The following is a 20,112-nucleotide window of genomic DNA, read 5'->3' as shown; positions in this document are numbered from 1 at the left end:
TTACTGATCTGAAAGAACCAATGTTTGGATTTTTAATTTTCTCTGTTTGCTATTTCATTGATTTTACTCTAGCCTTTATTATATCCTTTCTTGTATTTCTGGATTTAATTTCCTTGTCTTTTAATGATTTCTTAAGGTGGAAGCTGAGGTCATTAGTTTGAAACCTTTCTTTTCTAAAATAGGCATTTCATGCTGTAAATCTCCTTTCAAGTAATATTTTAATGACATATGCTGATATTTTGCATTTTTATCTTTATTCAGTTTCAGAATACTTTATTTCTCTTTTGATTTCTCTTTTGACCCATGAGTTTTATATAGAAGTGTGTTATTTAGTTTTATGATGTTATTATTGATTATTGTGGTCAGAGGAGATATTTTGTATGATTCAAATGATCTTAAATGTATTGAGACTTATTTTATGGCCTAAAATGTGGTGTATTTTCAAAAAATATTTGGCTTATTTTTGTTATTCTCATTCAGAGAAAGCAATTGAACTGCGTCTGGCGAAAATTGACCATACTGCTATTCACCCCCATTTACTTGACATGAAGATTGGACAAGGGAAGTATGAGCCAGGCTTTTTCCCTAAGTTGCAGTCTGATGTACTTTCCACCGGGCCAGCCAGCAACAAGTGAGTCAGCCTCAGAGATTCCCTGATCCAGCTCCCTAACCACAGATGGTGAGGGTTATCCAGTATCTGGGCCTGAGCTGATAGAAGACTCCTGGAATTTTATAAAACAAATATGGAAAAGACCCAGACTGTCAGGTTGTTCACTTGTTTGAACAAGAATAAATACAGGTGACAAAGTATAATTAATTCTTGTCTGTACTCTGCAAATTGAGATAGCTCCACATGCCTGAGGCTGCAGAAAGCCAGGCTACAGATAGACTGCAATCATCTCTTGACTAAATCCCACACCATACCTAGCTAGCATTGTGTCTTCGGTAAGTGGTAGTTGAAATAATTGGAGTCTGAACTGAAAGTAGATACTTTAGCAGGGTTGCTCTTTTTTAGTTACTTTCGTAGATGGTTGTATCAAAGCTCAGACAGAGTTGAATGTGTATAGTTTTGAGTCTGCATATGAAGTTTTTTGGTACATGTTTTAAGAGAACTATGTCTTTGTTCCCTGGGGAGTTTTTCTTACCCAGACACTGAGGTCCGAGCTTCTTTTCCTCAAGGTCTCTGAGCTATCTCAGGTGACTTTTTGGTGGTTTTCCCATGGCCGGTGTTGCCTAGATGTTCAGGTTCTTTCCTGTCAGTAATTTGACCTTACTTTCTCAGTGCGATGTTCATAATTTATCTGCTTGAATTTTGTCAGGTGGACAAAAAGGAATGCTCCTGCCCAGTGGAGGCGGAAGGATAGGCAGAAGCAGCACACAGAACACCTGCGTTTAGATAATGACCAGAGAGAGGTAAGACACGTTAAGAGTGACAGTGATTCTGTGACTATTCTACACTCTCCTTCTTCCCATTTCCTTGGCCTCTGGTCTAATTCAAATGTCTTAGCAATGACCTCTCCCCATAAAGAAGGGTTAATACTAGAGTTAGTTCCTAATATCTGATACTGGGCCTTGGTTATGACAAATCGAGGATGTATAATGTTCTGCAAGTGACAGCTGGCTATTAACCATGTAGATCCTCTCCCTGAGCCATGCCCTGTTTGTCGTCCCATTAGGAATGATGTCCCGCTTAAGAAGAGAGCCTTTCACTGTCTTTCCAGTACTCAGTCACGAATGGTACTCTGAGGAGTGTGATAGGAACCTCAGAAGATAAGAGTCTAAAATTTGAGAGAATTACTTTTGAAATTTGTGAGTCTTTTTGTGTGTGTAGTATGGTAGTAAAGAAGTTAATTCTGTTAGAGTAAGAAGGAAGAAAAGCTGGACTTAGGTTAATACTGTGAATATCTGAAACTCGGGAGTGGGGGGCTTTTCTTCTATTTTTTGTGTATTTTAATTTAAAACCGATAATCTTGACTTTTTTTCTTAGAGGAGCAAAAGAGAGGAATGTTATCATGAGGTCCCTGGGGATTAGGGACTTCTGAATTGACCTCCTGAGTTTACCAGCTGAGTTTCTTAGCTCTACTGTAACTTGTTCCCAGTGAAGTTTCTAGTTCTAAGCCTCAAGATGGAGACCCTGTCTTAGTTGCAGAGAAGTTGTGAAAATGGAGCTTCACTTTCAGAATCCCATTTCAGGAGCTTCTCTTTGAGAAAGGACCCTGCGGTTTACATTTTATACACTTAAAACCTATTAAAGCATATTGTTTTCATATATGTCTGATACCTCAGTGAATGGGAAAAAACAAACACCATTTTGTCTTTGCTGTTTTTTAAAGGAATAAGAATTGCAAGGTATGGTATGAGTTTTTAACTGCTGATTTATAGAATATGATTGTGGTTAGACATTTTGTGAAGGTGGCATAAGGGATTTGGGGTATTGGTGTTATTTTAGAAGTCTCCCTTGGGTCTTCACCTCACCTCCACATTATTTTTTCAGCAGTGGTTATTGAGCATGTTTCCTTGGTCAAATCACTGTAGTAAGCACTTTGAAATATGAAGCTGACAGGAGGTAGGCTTGTCAAGGTACCAGTTTATTAAGGGAACAAACTGATACACAAATAACTTTAGTAGAACAGTCTTTGAAAGGGCCATGTGAGAGGCAAGTCAGTGTTTGATCTCTGATTATCAGAGCTTAGTTCTACCTGGGGTAGTATTCAAACGAAGACTGAGGAAGCCATCATCTCTCTAAGCGTTAGAAGCCTTTAAGCCTTTAAGCCTGTTACGTACATTGATGGGATTGTGAGAGACAAAGTTAAGAGCATTCAAGTAAAGGAAATAGAGGGTCAAAAGCTTGATAGTTGTTGTGTGATGGAGGCTGTGGACAGAATCATTTGGAGTAAAGAGGTACAGGAGGTAGGTAACAAAATAGGAGGCAGGTAGCAGTAGTTCAGGTGAAGGAATTGAAATGTCTAACCTTAGAGGTTGGTAGGAGGGGCAGACTGAGGACCAGAAGATAGAATGGACAGAATTGTACTACTGGAATAACGTCTAGGGTGAAAATATTGTTTGCAAACTTGTGCTGCTGAGGGGATGTCATTGTGCAGTTCACTGAATTGCTGTGTGTGTGTTAAAAAAAGTAGCATTGGAGAATCACCAGCACAGTGTAGAAGAACAGAAAATGCAGTTGTTGTCTTAAATGTGCACTCTTATTTTCCAGGCCCTAATTTAGCAAGGCAATATACTTTATGATAGTAAGGGTAGATATTTTTGATATGGGCAGAAGAGTTAAACTCCTTGCAGTGTGGTGAGAAAATGGGTTTCTCATTAGTACTCTGAAACTTGGTTGGGTTTGTACACCGAGCTGTACATGCTGCAGCCGTGTTAGCTGTGTGTTAGCTGTGTGTTCTTTACCTCTTACATCATTAAAGCAAAGGTAATTACAGTACTCATGGAATGCCTTTTATCAGAGAAAACTCATCATATTGTCTTAGTTTTTCTTTTTGCTGCAAGAGTTTCATTTTAAGCTTTCTACCTCCAACTGTAAGCAAAAGGAGGCAATAAAAAAGTGTGGGTGATAGTAGTGCCCTCTTCAGGCTCTTATTATTACTGGCCACCTGTGGTTTGTGTGCATGGATCCAAAGAGCCTTTGATCTTTCTCTTTGCTGTAGAAGTACATCCAGGAAGCCAGGAATATGGGCAGTACCATCCGCCAACCGAAACTGTCCAACCTCTCCCCGTCAGTGATTGCTCAAACCAACTGGAAGTTTGTAGAGGGCCTGCTGAAGGAATGCCGCAACAAGGTGAGCCACGGTTGCTTGTGTTTATGTGCTCTTTCCCTTGGCAGCCGGGGCGGGGTGTGGGGGGGACTACGTCTGGGCTCTGAGCACTCTTTCTTGGTTGTAAAAATTTTGTTAATATAATGGGAGAGTACTGATTTTAAGATCCTGTTAACTTGGAATTAGGTGTATTTGTTTTAAATAAATATACCGTTACTAGAGAGCAAGCACACTTTCCTTGATATTAACTTAATATGTATTTTTTAAAACTCAGAGATGGCTATGCTTTTCAATTTTAGACACCTTACATTACTTAACATGAAATCCTTGTAGTTGAATTGTCTTCAACAGATTAGTCTTACACACAGGAAAATGTTTTTGCCTCTCTGTTTTAATTTGATGGCAGTAATATCATTATCTAGACACAAAAATTTACGGGGTGCCAATTATGTGCCAGGCCAAAGTATGTTGTTCAGTTTAAGCTTATTGTTGGGATGTTTTTCTCAATTCTACAGACAGTAATGTTTTTAAGCTTTATTGAGGTATACTTGATATGCAAAAAATTACGCACCTATCTTTTTTTTTTAAGTAGACTCCACACCTACTCATGATCCTGAGATCAAGACTGAGGTGAGATCAAGAATTGGTAGCTTAACTGACTGAGCCACCCAAGTGCCCCTACACACGTGTTTTAATATACACATTTTGACAAGTGGGACATACGCATATCCCATGACACTATCACCATAATTAAGGTGCTAAATATCTACCACTTCCAAAAATTTTCTTATGTTATTTTATGGGTTTTTTTGTTTTTGTGGTAACTATAAGTAACATGAGATCTATTCTCTTAAGATATTTTAAAGTGCACAATATATATTGTTAATAATAGGTGCTTTGTTTAAAAATAGACAGATCAGTGGAATAGAATAGAGTCCAGAAATAAACCCATGATTATTTGGTCAATTAATCTTTGACAAAGGAGGCAGGAGTATGAAATGGGAAAAAGATAGTTTCTTCAACAAATGGTGTTGGGAAAACTGGACGGCTACATGCAAAAGAATAAAACTAGACCACTTTCTTACACCAAACATGAAAATAAACTCAAGGATCTAAATGTGAGACCTGAAACCATAAAAATCCTAGAAGAGAGCACAGGCAATAATTTCTCCAACATCAGCCATAGCAACATCTTTTCTAGATAAGTCTTTTGAGTCAAGAAGGTAAACAAAAGCAAAAATAAACTATTGGGACTACATCAAAATAAAAGACTTTTGCACAGCAGAGGAAATAATTAACAAAACTAAAAAAGTGGGAAAAGATATTTTCAAATGACCTATCTAATAAAGGGTTAGTATCCAAAATATATAAAGAACTTATCAACTCAACACCAGTAAATGGTCAGACTTGAACAGACATTTCTCCAAAGAAGACATACAGCTGACCAACAGACACATGAAAAGATGGTCATCATCAATGAAATGCAAATCAAAAACTGTAATGAGATACCATCTTACACCTATCAGAATAGCTAAAATCAAACACACAAGAAACAACAAGTGTTGACAAGGATGGTAGAGAAAAAGGACCCATTGTGCATAGTTGGTGAGAATGCAAACTGGTGCAGCTACTGTGGAAAATAGTATGTGGGTTCCTCAAAAAATTAAAAATAGGGTTCTATGTTTCAGCAACTGTACTACTGGGTATTTACTCAAAGAATGCAAAAACACTAATTCAAAAAGATTATAGTAGCATTATTTACAATAGCCAAATTATGGAAGCAGCCCAAGTGTCCATCGATGGATATGTATAGGAAGATTACTCAGTCAGAATAAAGAATGAAATCTTGCTATTTGCAGCAACATGTGTGGATCTAGAGGGTATAATGCTAAGTGAAATAAGTCAGTCAGAGAAAGACAAATACCATGATTGCTCTCACGTGTTGAACTTAAACGAACAAAGAAAAGAGACAAACCAAAAAACAGACTCTTAACTATAGGGAACAGATGGTTACCAGAAGGGAGATGGGAGGGTGGATGGGTGAAATAGCTGATGGGGATTAAGAGTACACTTATCTTGATGAGCGCTGAGTAATATATGGATCTGTGGAATCACTATATTGTACACCTGAGACTAATATAACACTGTATGTTAATTACACTGGAATTAAAATAAAAAAGATAAAATTAATAATAAAAGATAAAATAAATTTAAAAAAATAAAGTGATGGGATGCCTGGGTGGCTCAGTTGGTTAAGTGTCTGCCTTTGTCTCAGGTCACGATCCCAGGGTCCTTGGATCAAGTCCCACATCAGGCTTCTTGCTTATCCGGGAGCCTGCTTCTCCCTCTGCCTGCCATTCCCCCTGCTTGTGCTCTCTTTCTCTGACAAACAAATAAAATCTTAAAAAAAAAAAAAAAAAAAAGTGAGACCAATTGACGTTTACTGCACAGGTTTAGGCAGAGTAGGCAAAGAGCTGGCTTTTAACTAACATTGTGGTTTTGTGATGAGCACTGAGTAATGTATAGAGTTGTTGAATCACTGTTTTGTACACCTGAAACTAATATAACTATGTTAACTATATTGGAATTAAAATAAAAATCAATAAAATAAAATAAAATAATTAAATAAAATAAAATTAAAATATTGACCAGCAGACCTCTAAAACTATTCACCTTACGTACTGAAACTTCATACCTACAGAGTAACAATTCTCTATTTCCCCTCTTTCCCCTCCCCCAGTAACCACCATTGTGTTTGCTTCTGTGATTTTGACTATTTTGGGTACCTCTTACAAATGGAATTGTGCAGTATTTGTCCTTTTGTGACTAGCTTATTTCACTTAGCATAATGTTCTCTTGGTTCATCCATGTTGTTGCAGAAGGCAGGATTTCTCTTTTTTAAAGGCTGAGTAATATTGTTTTGTATAGTAAGATTCTATTAAATATCTGTACCACATTTTGTTTACTCGTTTATCTCTTGATGAACACTTGAATTGTTTCCGTGTCTTGGCTATCTTGAATAATGGGGCAATGATCATGAAGTACAGATAGCTCCTTGAGATTCTGATTTCAGTTCTTTTGGACATATACTCAGGAGTAGGGTTATTGTATTAAAATAAAACGGTATTTTTTTTTTTAAGATTTATTTATGAGATAGAGAGGGAGAAGAGTATGTGTGTGAGAAGGAGAGGGGCAAAGGGGAAGCAGACTCCCTGCTGAGTGGGAAACCCCATGTGGGGCTTGGACAGGAGATCATGACCTGAGCCAAAATCAACAGTTGGTTGTTTAACTGACGAGCCACCCAGGTGTCTCCAAAATATGGCTGTTCTTAATTTTTCATGTTTTAGTTATGAATTAATTCCTTCCTTCCTTCCTCCCTCCCTCCCTCCCTTCCTTCCGTGTGGTTTAGGAGTATAGGTGAGGGGTTCAGTGGGGTGGAGTCTGGAACCAAAGACCTAGAAAGAATTATTAAGACATCTTTGGTGCAAAATGGTGGTTTTATTGAGGCATGGGGACAGGACCTGTGAGCAGAAAGAACTTCTGCCTAGGGTTGTGAGGGGTGGCTGATTATATATTGTGGTGTTGGGGGGAGGTAAGGAAAAAGGGAGGTTTCTGAAAGACAGGCCCTTGTCAGATTAAGGTTGTTTTCCCCCTCTAGCAAGGCATTAACATTAAGTTAGATGGGAGATTTCCTGGAAGAATATCACACATGTCCCACCCAGGAGTGGGGGGGAGGGGTTGCAGGATGTCAGCCTGTGGTTTGTCTTCACCTTGCCTTCTGTTCCCTCACTTTCCCTCCCCTCCCCTCCCATCCCTTCCTTCCTTCCTTCCTTCCTTCCTTCCATGGGCAGCAAAGCAAAGTTTATTGAGAGTACAAAGCTCCCAAAGAGGGAGGGGGCCTGAGAGGGTTGCCTATGAGTGTAATTTCTAATAAAATTATAGCCTATCAACCAAATCAGTGTACCATAATTTTTGGGACAATTCAACTAACTTGATCTTTACTACATCCTGTTATTCATCAGTGGAAAAGAAAGATTTTCCTGCATTTTTAGTTTGTAATTGGTGGTCATTTATAGGATAAAATCCAATATACTTTCTGTTCCAGAAGAAATCATTACAGTTACAAATTAGACGATATATCAGTACTGGTATTTTGAATTCAGGTGTTTTAAAAAACAGCTTCTATTGGCTTACTCTGAGTCATTGGTATCATTATTTTCCACACAATATTGTCTTTTCTGCTATCAAGAACATTGGTGGTGCTGTCTTTCTTGAAAGAAGCCTTCTCTGTTGTCTCTTAGGTTTGTTTTCCAAGCTGCTAACATTCATTCTCAAGTTTTGAGATGTAAGCCCAGGCAGTGACAACTTCCTTATATCCATTCTTTGGTTAACAATGATTATGAAATACATCCCAATTTCAGAGATGTTAATACGTAGAATAATGTATGTATTAGAATTGAAGAAATACAGTAATAAGTCTAGCACTGCCAAATGGTGATTACCATTTGTAGAGCAACGGGAACTCTTGTACTGTTGGAAGTGTAAATTAGTGTGACCACTTTGGAAAACAATGTGGCATTATCTAGTATTCTTCTGGATATTTTCCCTAGAGAACCCTTTTTTTGCAGTGTGATTCAGGAGATCTGTACAAGTAGCTTATAGCAGCATTCTTTGTAGTATCCCCAAACAGGAAACAACCCAATGCCAATCAGTAGTAGAATTAATAAGTGAATTGTAGTATATTCATATGATGGAATGCTGTACAGTGATGGACATGGACAACAGTTGCCCCCATCAATGTGTGTGAATTTCACAAACATAAAGTTTAATGAACAAGCAAATCACAAAAGAAAACGTATTGGCAAAACTAAACCACCTCGTTTTGCAATGCAAATACAGATGATAAGCATTTCTTTGCTTCTCTGTAGTTCTATTGTATAGGTCAGGATAGTGGTCATTTCCGGAGTGAAAAGGTAATTTAGAGAGGACACATGGGATGCTTCAAAGGTATGAATGGGCAGTGTTTTATTTCTTAACTTGGGTGATGGTTATAGTAGTATGTGAGATATATATATATATCTCATACACACATATATGTATGTATATATTAAAAAAAACACATGATTATGAGGTCTGTTTTGTATTTAAAACACTAAAAATAACAACAATGGAAAAAATATGCCAAAGTATTAAGAATTATTTTCTTAAAAGGTGGAATTAGGGATGATTTTCTTCTTGCTCTTTAGATTTTTGTATGTCACAAATTTATAACAGAATTAAATCTTAGTTAAGGACTTGAACTCAGTATTCAGGCAGGGTTAGATTCAGAGGCCAGATCTGCTACTTTTTGGCTATGTGATTTTGGCAAGTTCCTTAAATTCTCTGACCTCAATTTCCTTATTAGTAGATTGGGAACAGTAATAATACTTTTCTCAGTTGCAGTGTTTAATACAGTGCCTGGCACATAGTTGAAATTATCGTTATACAGTGTGTTTTTTGGTTTTTGTTTTATAACAAGCGTTTGAAAATTTTTACTTATAAGTAAATTATTCTGCAAACTATAGAACACTTATGAAAGAAATTGAAGACACAAGGAAATGGAAAAACATTCCATACTCGTGGATTGGAAGAACAAATATTGTTAAAATGTCTTTACTTCCCAAAGCAGTCTACATATTCAATACAGTTGTGATCAAAATAACACCACCATTTTTCAGAGAGTCAGAACAAACAATCCTAAAATTTGTATGGAGCCAGAAAAGACCCTCAGTAGCCAAAGTAATGTTGAAAAAGAAGAGCAAAGCGGGAGGCATAAAAAAATCCCAGATTTCAAGCTGGATTACAGAGCTATAATCATCAAGACAGTATGGTACTGGCACAACAACAGACATACAGGTCAATGGAACAGCATAGAGAGCCCAGAAATAAACCCTCAACTCTAAGGTCAACTAATCTTCAACAAAGCAGGAAAGAATATCCAGTGGAAAAAATGACAGTCCTCAACAAATGGTGTTGGGAAAACTGGACAGCAACATGCACGATCACTTTCTTACAACACACACAAAAATAAACTCCAAATGGATCAAAGATCTAAATGTGAGACAGAAAAACCATCAAAATCCTAGGGGAGAACATAGGCAGCAACCTTTTTGACCTCGGATGCAGCAGCTTCTTACTGAACACGTCACCAGAGGAAAAGGAAACAAAGAACTATTGGGACTTCATCCAGATAAAAAAGTTTCTGCACAGCAAAAGAAACAACCAACAAAACTAAAAGGCATCCCCTGGGATGGGAGATGATATTTGTAAGTGACATAAAATAAAGAGCTAGTATCCAAAAATCTATGAAGAACTTAATCAAACACAGCACATAAAAACCCAATAATCATTAAGAAATGGGCAGAAGGGGCGCCTGGGTGGCTCAAGTGGGTTAAGCCTCTGACTTCAGCTCAGATCATGATCTCAGGGTCCTGGGATCGAGCCCTACATTGGGCTCTCTGCTCAGCAGGGAGCCTGCTTCCTCCCCTCTCTCTGCCTGCCTCTCTGCATACTTGTGATCTCTGTCAAATAAATAAATAAAATCTTAAAAAAAAGAAATGGGCAGAAGACATGAACAGACATTTCTCCAAAGAAGACATACAAATGGCTAAGAGACACATGAAAAAATGCTCAACATCACTCCTGGTCAGGGAAATACAAATCAAAACCACATTGAGATACCCCCTCCCGCTGGTCAGAATGACTAAAAGTAAAGACTTGGGAAACAACAGATGTTGGTGAGGATGCAGAGAAAGGGGAACCCTCCTACATTGTGGGTGGGTATGCAAGCTGTTAGAGCCACTGTGGAAAACAGTATGGAGGTTCCTTAAAAAGTTAAAAATAGAACTACTATATGACCCAGCAATAGTACTACTGGGTATTTATTCATAGGATACAAAAATGCTAATTTGAAGGGCACATGCACCCCAAATTACGGAAAGAGCCCAGATGTCCATCTACTGATGAATGGATAAAGAAGATGTGGTATAGGGACATCTGGGTGGCTCAGTCAGTTAAGTGTCTGCCTTTGGCTCAGGTCATGATCCCAAGGGCCTGAGATGAGTCCCATATTGAGCTTCTTGCTCAACAGGGAGCCTGCTTCTCCCTCTGCTTATGCTCTCTCTTTGTCTCTCTGACAAAAAAATAAAATATTTTAAAAAAAGATGTGTATATATGTACAGCAGAATATTACTGAGCCATTTATGACAACACGGATGGAACTAGAGGGTATTTGCTAAGTGAAATAAGTCAAAAAGAGATAAATACATGATTTCACTTGTATGTGGAATTTAAGAAACAAAACGAATATAGAGGAAAGGAAGGAAAAATAAGATAAAGACAGAGGGGGAGGCAAGCCATAAGACACTCTTAATTATAAGGAACAAACTGAGGATTGCTGGAGGGGAGGTGGGTAGATTTGGGGTAGTTGGGTGATGGGCATTAAGGAGGGCACTTGAGGTAATGAGTACTGGGTATTATATGCAACTGATGAATCACTAAATTCTACCCCTGAAACTAATACTATATGTGAACTAACTTGAATTTAAATAAAATCTTGAAAGAAAGAAAAAAATTATTTGTCCTTAATTTTGATCCCCTTGACAGGTACTTTAGATATATTTCTAGCCTTAAATGCTTACAGGTTTGTTTGGTAAGATCAGTTAAACATTGAGAAACAGAGAATGTCGAAACTGATGTGACCAAAGGGTTTTATTCGACTCTTTTCATCTCATAAATGCAAAAAATTAATCCAGAGTAATGGATCACTTGCCCAGGGTCATACAGTGATTGCTGTCTTCTTATCTTTGTAACTGGGGGATAAATACATTTAATGTCTCTTGGTCTCACTCATTTTGTCCTTCCCAGCCCAGCAGATGTACTGTGTGGGTCACCACAGCCCTCTGTAGTTGAATGTGATCCTGCTCACCATGGTTATCTAATCCTACTGACTGATTCCTTGTAGACCAAGAGGATGCTGGTGGAGAAGATGGGCCGAGAGGCTGTGGAACTAGGGCACGGGGAGGTGAACATCACAGGGGTGGAGGAGAACACCTTGATTGCCAGCCTTTGTGACCTCCTAGAGAGGATCTGGAGTCATGGGCTACAAGTAAAGCAGGTAAGGATTTTGTAGACTCTCCCTGCTGAGCAAAATCTCTTTCTCCTTTCACTTCTAGCTTTCCCACACTCTTCCAGCTGGAAGAATGGTGCATGGCGTGTGGGGTGAGAGCTCATAAGTACTAAATGTACTCTACAGGTCCTTTACTAATGGTACATTCCTAGTGGGAAAAGCTCTGTAATTAATATTTCTTTTATGTACAGATAGCTTAACTGTCTAAGGATTTGAGAAGGGACTGCAGGAAATTGAGTAAGTTTGATTTTTGCTGCTTAATAACAGAATTTCTTTATTTCAGAATACTCTGTTTGGAATAGCTAGTCAAGATGGACAACTTTTACTTTTATGCATTTTTTAAAAGATTTTATTTGTTTGAGAGAGAGAGAATGAGAAAGAGAGCATGAGAGCAAGGAGAGTCAAAGGGAGAAGCAGACTCCCCACTGAGTTGGAAGCCTGATGGGGGACTTGATCCTGGGGCTCCAGGATCATGACCAGAGCCGAAGGAGTCACTTAACCAACTGAGCCACCCAGGCACCCCTACTTTTATACATTTTTAAATTTGAAGAGAACTTGAAATCTTTTCAAAAGCAGTTTTAGGGGCATCTGGGTGGTGCAGTTGGTTAAGAGACCGACTCTTAAAAAGTTAAAAATAGGTCGTGGGTCGTGCCCTAAGAGATCTCATAGAGATGGAGCCCTGCAGTGGGCTCTGCACTCAGCAGGGAGCCTGCTTGAGATTCTCTCCCTCTGCCCCCTCCCCACTTATGTTTTCTCTTGCTCTCTAAAGTAAACTTTTTGAAAAAAGTGGTTTTAATATGGATAAAATAGAAAATACATGTAAGTATCCAGCAAGTATTTATTGAGGGCTGACAGTGTGCCAGGCATTGTTGTTGAAGGCACTTGAGGTACCTCAGTGAACAAAACAGACCAAGATCTCTGCCCTTCTGGAGGGCCATTGTCGTGGGTATAGAGGCTGTCTTCCGTATCTGTCCTTCAAAACATTTTTTCTTTCTTTCTTTTTTTTTTTTTTTCCAAAACATTTTTCTGTGCACATCGTACCCACATACTGTGGATATTTAAAAATGCAACCACAATGAGATACTTTATTACATCCACTAAGATAACTAAAATAAAAAAGACAGTAATAAGTTTAGTGAGGATCTGGAGAAATTAGAACCTTCACACGTTGCTGGTGGGAATGTAAAATGGTGCAGCCACTTTAACATTTAACAAAACAATTTAACATGTAACAGAAATGTTAAGCATGGTGTTGCATGACACAGTGAGTCCACTTTGAGCTACCTACTCAAGATAAATGGAAATGTGTCTGTATAAAAATACTTACACAAATGTTCATAGCATTATTCCTAGTAGGCAAGAAATAGAACAACCCAGATGTCTATCAGTTGATGAATAGATACAGTAAATGTGTTGTATCTTTACAGTGGAATATAGTTAAGCAGTAAAAGGACTGAGGGATGATACATGGTTCAACATACTAAGTGAAAGAAGCCAGTCACAAAAGACCACATACTGTACGATTCCACGTATATAAAATGCCCAGAATAGGCAAATCCATAGAAAGCAGATTAGGGGATGTCAGACGGCCGGGAAGAAAGAATAGGGAGTGACGGATGGGTATGATGTTTCTTTTTGGGTGATGACAGTGTTATAAGATTAGGTAGTGGTGATGGTTATACAAATCTGTGAACGTACTAAAAACCAGATTTTGTTGTTGTTTTAAGATTTTATTTATTTATTTTAGAGAAAGAGAATGAGAGAGAGAACATGTGAGGGGGGAGAGTCAGAAGGAGAAGCAGATTCCCTGCCAGTCAGGGAGCCCAATGCGGGACTCCATCCCCAGACTCCAGGATCATGACCTGAGCTGAAGGCAGTTGCTTAACCAGCTGAGCCACCCAGGCACCCTTTTTTTTTTTTTTTTAATTTGGTAACAGATAATCGTATACTTTGTAAGTGTGGATTTTATGGTAATGTGAATTTTAGTTCAGTAAAACATTTTAAAAATCATAACTATATGTAATGTTTTGTAACTTGCTTTTTTTTTTTTTAAAGATTTATTTATTTGACCCAGAGAGAGAGATCACAGGTAGGCGGAGGGGGGCTGGGGAAGCAGGCTCCCTGCTGAGCAGAGAGCCCAACACTGGGCCAGATCCCAGGACCCTGAGATCATGACCTGAGCCGAAGGCAGAGGTTTAACCCACTGAGCTACCCAGGCGCCCCTAACTTGCTTTTTTTACCTAATAATAATTTTTTCCATGTCCTGACCTAATTTTTAGGTGATACCATAGTAAGTGTTGAAGAGCTAAAACTATGAATCTGACTTTGGAGTCAGAAAGACTGAGATTTGAATCCTAGCTCTGCTGGATGACTTCCAGTAACTTGTGATTTTTGAATCTCATTTTCTTTATCCATACCCCTGGAATTAATCCAATCTACCTTTGAGGGTTATGATAATTAGATATAATAAACATAAATACCTGGCATGTGGTAGGAATGTAACATATTATGGCTATTATGCTAGGCTCTACATGAAGAATTTGTTTCTTTCCTTTTCTGTATAACAAGTGAGTAGAATATATACATAATTATTTAATTATTTTTCTTTAAGTTGAGCGATCCCGACATTTATAGTTGAGCTCTTTAGCTTTTCGGCAAAATATACACCCCCCCGCCTTTGATGTTTGCCATAAAATTTCTAGAGAGTTAACCTTCTCCTGCATTTTAAGAAATAATACTATATCATCACATGTTCTAAACCTGTTCTCTGAGGCTTTGCAGCCATATTCTTAAAAAATTCCCATAGCATGAGAAATATTTTTTGGAGCCCATTTGATTCCCCCTTCAGTTTGGATAGATAAAGGCTACTTGTTTAGTGAGAAACTAATACAAAATAATGGGGACTTTTCAACTGAGGTCCCATTTTGTCCTGAATCCTGCATTTGGAGCACTAAAAGTGAAGCACTGACATTGTCACCAGAGGGAAGCAAGGGTATGTGCTTTCTGGCAGGGCAGTTATTCCCTCGGGGACCCATACATGTTCAGGGCAGATGGTGACTATCCATGTTGCGTTCCTACTGCGTGTTCTCCTTAGACCTTTAGTTTGCTAGCGTGTGTGTAGAACACCTTTCTTCTGGTGAGACATTCTCTGGTTATGTTCCAGTCCAGAAGTTCTATAAACTGGTTACCTGGTCTCCATCATGCATTATGCATGATCCTGCGATCACCCAGATTGTGACCAAATTCACTCGGAGCGTGATCTTATTGCCTTTTTCTGAGGGTATCTTACTGATCAACTACCTATTTTAATCTATTCAAGAGTAGAGAGAACCCAAACAGCAGTTTTTGCTGCTAGCTTCCTAAATTTTGTTATTGGCCGTGACTGCTCACAACTCTCTGGGTTTTCAATGACATTTTTCAAGGAGATAGGCATCCTTCTCCAGTATATTCTTCTAATGCTAAGAGGTGAGGTTTGGTTTTCATACTGGTTTTGTAACTGCTGCCCTTTGGGTAAGTGAAAATGGGTGGTTTCTCACCTGTGTATGACATCCTTAGAGAATCCAGTGCTATCTGTATCTTGCTTTCCCTATATAATACCCTAAATGGGTAGTTAGGCTAAATTGAACCTTGCAGTCTCAATCAGCCTCTGTGCAAAAGAGGAAGAAGAATTATTCGTATCTCCTGAACTAGAAAGACCCCAGTGCTCTATCACTGAGCCTCAGCCCAGCTGCTGCACTCTCACTCCAGCCTTTGCTCTCGCTCCAGTAAAATGACTGTGAACCAGAGCATCCCTTCTGGCATGGCAGGCTGGTGCTGCTCTTGCCTTTGGCTCTTCAGCAGTGTTGCATGTGAGGGCTCTCTGGTGACCGACCGGCTATACTTAGTGTATGTCACAGGCACACAGGTCTATTAAGGGAGGCTGCCTTCCCAGTCTTCCTAGATTCTGGGGCTACAGTGATGAATAAGCCAAAATCCCTGCCCTTTCAGGAGCCTACTCTGTTTTGGTAGAGGGATGGACAGATTTCTGGAAGTTGAATTACTAAATCAAAGAGTGTGAATGTTTTAAGCTCTTGTGTTGTCTTTCACATATATCAATATACCAGTTAGTGTGTAGAAGTTGTAAGTCTTGTTGATATTGTTGAACATAATTTTTAAAAAATACTTGGTTTTTCAATGAATAAAATAGTCTTTTCTAGTTTTAACTTATGTGAGTTTTTAATACCATTATGATTATTGGGTTTTGTTTTAAGTTCATTAAATTCTTTTTTTTTTTTAAGATTTATTTATTTATTTGAGAGATAGGGAAAGAGCAGAGTGAGAGCACAAGTGGGGGTGATGAGCGGAGGAAGAAGCAGACTCCCCACAGGGAGCCTGATACAGGGCTCAATCCCAGAACCCTGGGATCATGACCTAAGCCAAAGGCAGATACTTAACTGACTGAGCCACCCAGGCACCGATCTTTCTTTTTTCTTTTTTTTTTTTTAAGTTGGTTAAATCTTATAGGATATCCAAACACACTGCAAATTTATGTTAACAGCTTGCTAATCTATAGGTGAGGATTTTCTTCCTTTCAAATGCTTCGTCCCCCTTCCCCCAAATCTATCAAATGAATAGAAACAAAATAGATTATCAGCTCCTCAAGGGACAAATCTTGAAACCTTAAATCCTCACATTCATCTGAGAGCATAAAATTTTATTTCAGAATATATAACTTCATAAGTTAAATGATCTCTTCCAGGCAGTCTATATAATATAATTGGGAGCAGTTGTTCTGACATTAGATTGAAGCTTGAATCCCAACACTCTGTTTACTATCTGTGTGATCTTTTACAGGTTACTTAATCTTTCTAATGCTCAGTTTGCTCTTTTCTAAAGAGAATGAGCATAGAGGTACCTATCCTGTAGAATAATTGAGAGCATTAAATAAAGTATTATATTTTGAACATATAACATAGTGCTTAGTTTGTAGCAAGTCTCAGGAGATGGTAGCTTCCTCATTATTATTACTATCACTTCTCTGAAATATAGAACTAAAGTCATTTATAAAATTATTACAATAAATCCTACTACTAAAAAACCATAATACTATGTTTACATTATATCAGCTATATAGAAGCATTTACCATGAATCTAAAATAAAGTTTTTATCACATAACAAGGGGCACCGTGTACTGCAGGATGACTAGAAAGAGACAAAGCAATGGCTGGGTGGCCAGCTGGGCTCATTCACCACCTGGGCAAATGGCTCCCTTACATCAGGCTTGCAAATGTTAATCAGACTTGTGCCTTGGTAAAATGACAAATTACTATATGTCTCAGATAGTTTAAACTGCAGCTCTTACATTTCCAAATGTTAAGGTTCTGTATATTAACTATAGTTAAATGCCAATGTACCTTCCTGGCGTACCTTCCTGCAGGCTTCTTCATTTTAACCTTCAATAGTAAATCCTCATCTTAATGACAGCTTATTCTCCTCACCCTGAGCTAAGGGCAATAATGCCTTTAGATGTTTTAGGAAATTCAGGAGCTATCATAGGGTCTTGCAGACTAGATATTAGCTTCTCTGTACAGAAGTCATCATGCTCTACCCAGGTTGGCCTTTAACCAAAGCAGAAGTTGATAGGTTGTTTGCTTTTTTTCTTTCTTATCCACTGGTCTATTCATAGACTCTTTTTGGCCATGTCCTGTTTGAAGTGGTGGACGTTTCTCTTTTCTTTTCCTTTCTATTCTTCTTTATATTTCTCCTACATTTTAGTAGGTTGATATATTTGTATATACTTCATCTGGGTGTACATCGATATAAGGAAATAATAGTACAGATACTTTTTAGTAAAAGCCCATGTCTATATGTTAAAAGTATCTATGACTCTGTTCACTGGGTGCCTTGGCCTCTGAAATCTAAACTGATAGGTGTTTCTCCCTTGTGTTGGTTCCAGGGGAAATCAGCCTTGTGGTCCCATCTGTTACATTATCAGGAAAACCGGCAGAGAAAACTCACATCAGGAAGCCTCAGTACCACAGGTAAGATGGTTTCTGCCCCACTGGGGAGAACCCCCTGCACCTGCTTTCCTATCCCCCACTGGAGTAATTATCTGCAGTAGACTATTTTAGGTCATTGAAACCTTTGCTGTATAATGTTTCCTTTTTAAAATTTTAAGCTCCTCGGCTCTCTGAACCACAGAGTGTGCTAAATCCATGGGGTTTGCTTTCATTATGTGTTTCTTCACACCCCACCCCCACTCCCGCCACTTTTTAAAGAAAATTCTATGCCCAACATGGGGCTTGAACTCATGACCCCAAGACTGAGAGTTGTGTGCTCTGTTGACTGAGCCAGTCAGGCATCTGTTTCTGTGCCTTTTGATCAGCGGGATAGAAGATTTATATCAGCGAGAGGACAGTCTTAAAATGATTTTAGGTTTTTAATCAATTTGTGTGGTACTGGTGTCCTATGTTTGGAGCAGGTTGTCTTCAGAGTTTTTTGTTTTATACCTCAGAGATGGACATTGAGATAATCTATCTATTAAGAGAGCTTGTGTCCTACCTTGGAACTCCTCAGAGTCAAGGCCTGGTGTGAATGTGAATGATCTCTTAATACTTCTTTTACTTTTTTTTTTTTTTTTAAGATTTTATTTATTTATGTGACAGAGAGAGAGAGATCCCAGAACCCTGGGATCATGACCCTGAGCCGAAGGCGGATACTTAACCAACTGAGCCACCCAGCTGCCCTTTCTTTTCCATTTCTAATTTAATAAAAATATCAGAGTGAGGAGGAAACTGGGATCCAGAGAGGAATTAAATTTATTCAAGATTACATACTGCGTTCATGGAAGAGGCCAGATTAGGAGTCAGGCCTCTTGTCTCCTGGTCTGGTATTCCTTCTACAGTGTCCATTCCAGGATAGTCCCCCTCCTTCCTATACTTCTTGGCAGCTTCTCCCCTTTGTACCATCCTTCAATTTCCTCTCTCTGCCAGGAAGTTTGTTTTCTTAGATGTTCTTATCCTAATGGTGAAAATCAGTTTCCAGTGGAAGTGAAGACATAGGCGTGAATTCAATGTTTCTTTCTCCTCGAGGAGAAAGAATTGACCTCAATTAGCGCTGAACGTGGGGAAAATAGTTGGCTGAAAACCAGGTGTAAGAGATATGTAAGTAGCCTGATGAGTTTTTTGGTCCATTTTCTGGATATTAGAACAAAAAGTCTTCTCAGGAAGGCTGTAGAAGTTACTGCTGAGGGATAGACGATAGCCAAAAATTGTCAACAGCTAAATGGTAAAGATACTAAGTTATAACTATTGGACCAGACATAAGGATATAAATACATTGGCATACCTCAGAGCTATCATGGGTTTGGTTCTAGACTACCACAAAAAAGTGAATATCACAATAAAGTGAGTCTGGTGAATTATTTGGTTTCCCGCTGCATAAAAAAGTTATACTATACTATAGTCTGTTAAATGTATAGTGTTATGTCAAAAAATATTTATACATTGATTAAAAAATACTTTATAGCTAAAAAATGCTAGCCATCATCTGAGCTATCAGCATGTCCTAATCATGGATCATGGATCACTACAACAAATATAGTAATAATGGAGGTACCTGGGTGGTCCAGTCAGTTAAGCCTCCAGCTCTTTGTTTTGGCTCAGGTTGTGATCTCTTGGGTCATGAGATTGAGCCCTGTTTTGGGCTCTGCACTCAGTGCAGTCTGCTTGGGATTTCTTCTCCCTCTCCTTCTCCCTCTGCCTCTCCCCTGCACTTGAGCACATGCTCATACGCACGCACTCTATCTCAAATAAATAAATCTTCTAAAAAAGCCAAATATAATAATAATAAAAATTCTGAAATATTGTGAGAATTGCCAAAATGTGATACAAAGACCTGAAGTGAGCAAATGCTGTTAGGAAAATGATGCCAGTAGACTGCTTGACACCGAGTTGCCATAGATCTTCAATTTGTTTAAAAAAAAAAAAAAAAAGTGCAATATCTGTGAGGCACAATAAAGTGAAAGCGCAACAAAATGAGGTATGCTTGTATTGCAGCATTCTGGGACATGTTCTTTACACATTCCCTTGGCTCTTTTGTGGCCCAGTTTGAGGCAAGAATAGGACATGAATGAATAGCTCCAAATGGAAATACTGCTTCCGTGGATACATAAGAACATGCTGGATTAGAAG

General features: G+C 38.6%; 1 protein-coding gene across 6 annotated transcripts in view; it reads left to right on the top strand.

Moving 5' to 3' along the window:
* Positions 1-20,112, top strand: part of DENND5A (DENN domain containing 5A) — a 99,271-nt gene that overhangs the window by 66,978 nt on the left and 12,181 nt on the right. For all 6 annotated transcript variants that reach the window (XR_004382158.1, XM_032853436.1, XM_032853438.1 and 3 more), the window contains 5 exons: positions 481-631; positions 1,320-1,413; positions 3,666-3,797; positions 11,776-11,928; positions 17,877-17,961. Coding sequence is in view for 5 of the 6 variants with exons in the window: in XM_032853436.1 (XP_032709327.1) it covers positions 481-631; positions 1,320-1,413; positions 3,666-3,797; positions 11,776-11,928; positions 17,877-17,961 (615 nt within the window). In the remaining variant the exon portion in view is untranslated. The remainder of the gene's footprint in view (positions 1-480; positions 632-1,319; positions 1,414-3,665; positions 3,798-11,775; positions 11,929-17,876; positions 17,962-20,112) is intronic.

The sequence above is a fragment of the Lontra canadensis genome, unplaced genomic scaffold (assembly GCF_010015895.1).
Source record: "Lontra canadensis isolate GAN:19392208 unplaced genomic scaffold, GSC_riverotter_1.0 scaffold7, whole genome shotgun sequence".
NCBI lineage: Eukaryota > Metazoa > Chordata > Mammalia > Carnivora > Mustelidae > Lontra > Lontra canadensis.
The sequence above is the reverse complement of the archived record's forward strand: the minus strand, read 5'-3'. Positions and strand labels throughout refer to the sequence as shown.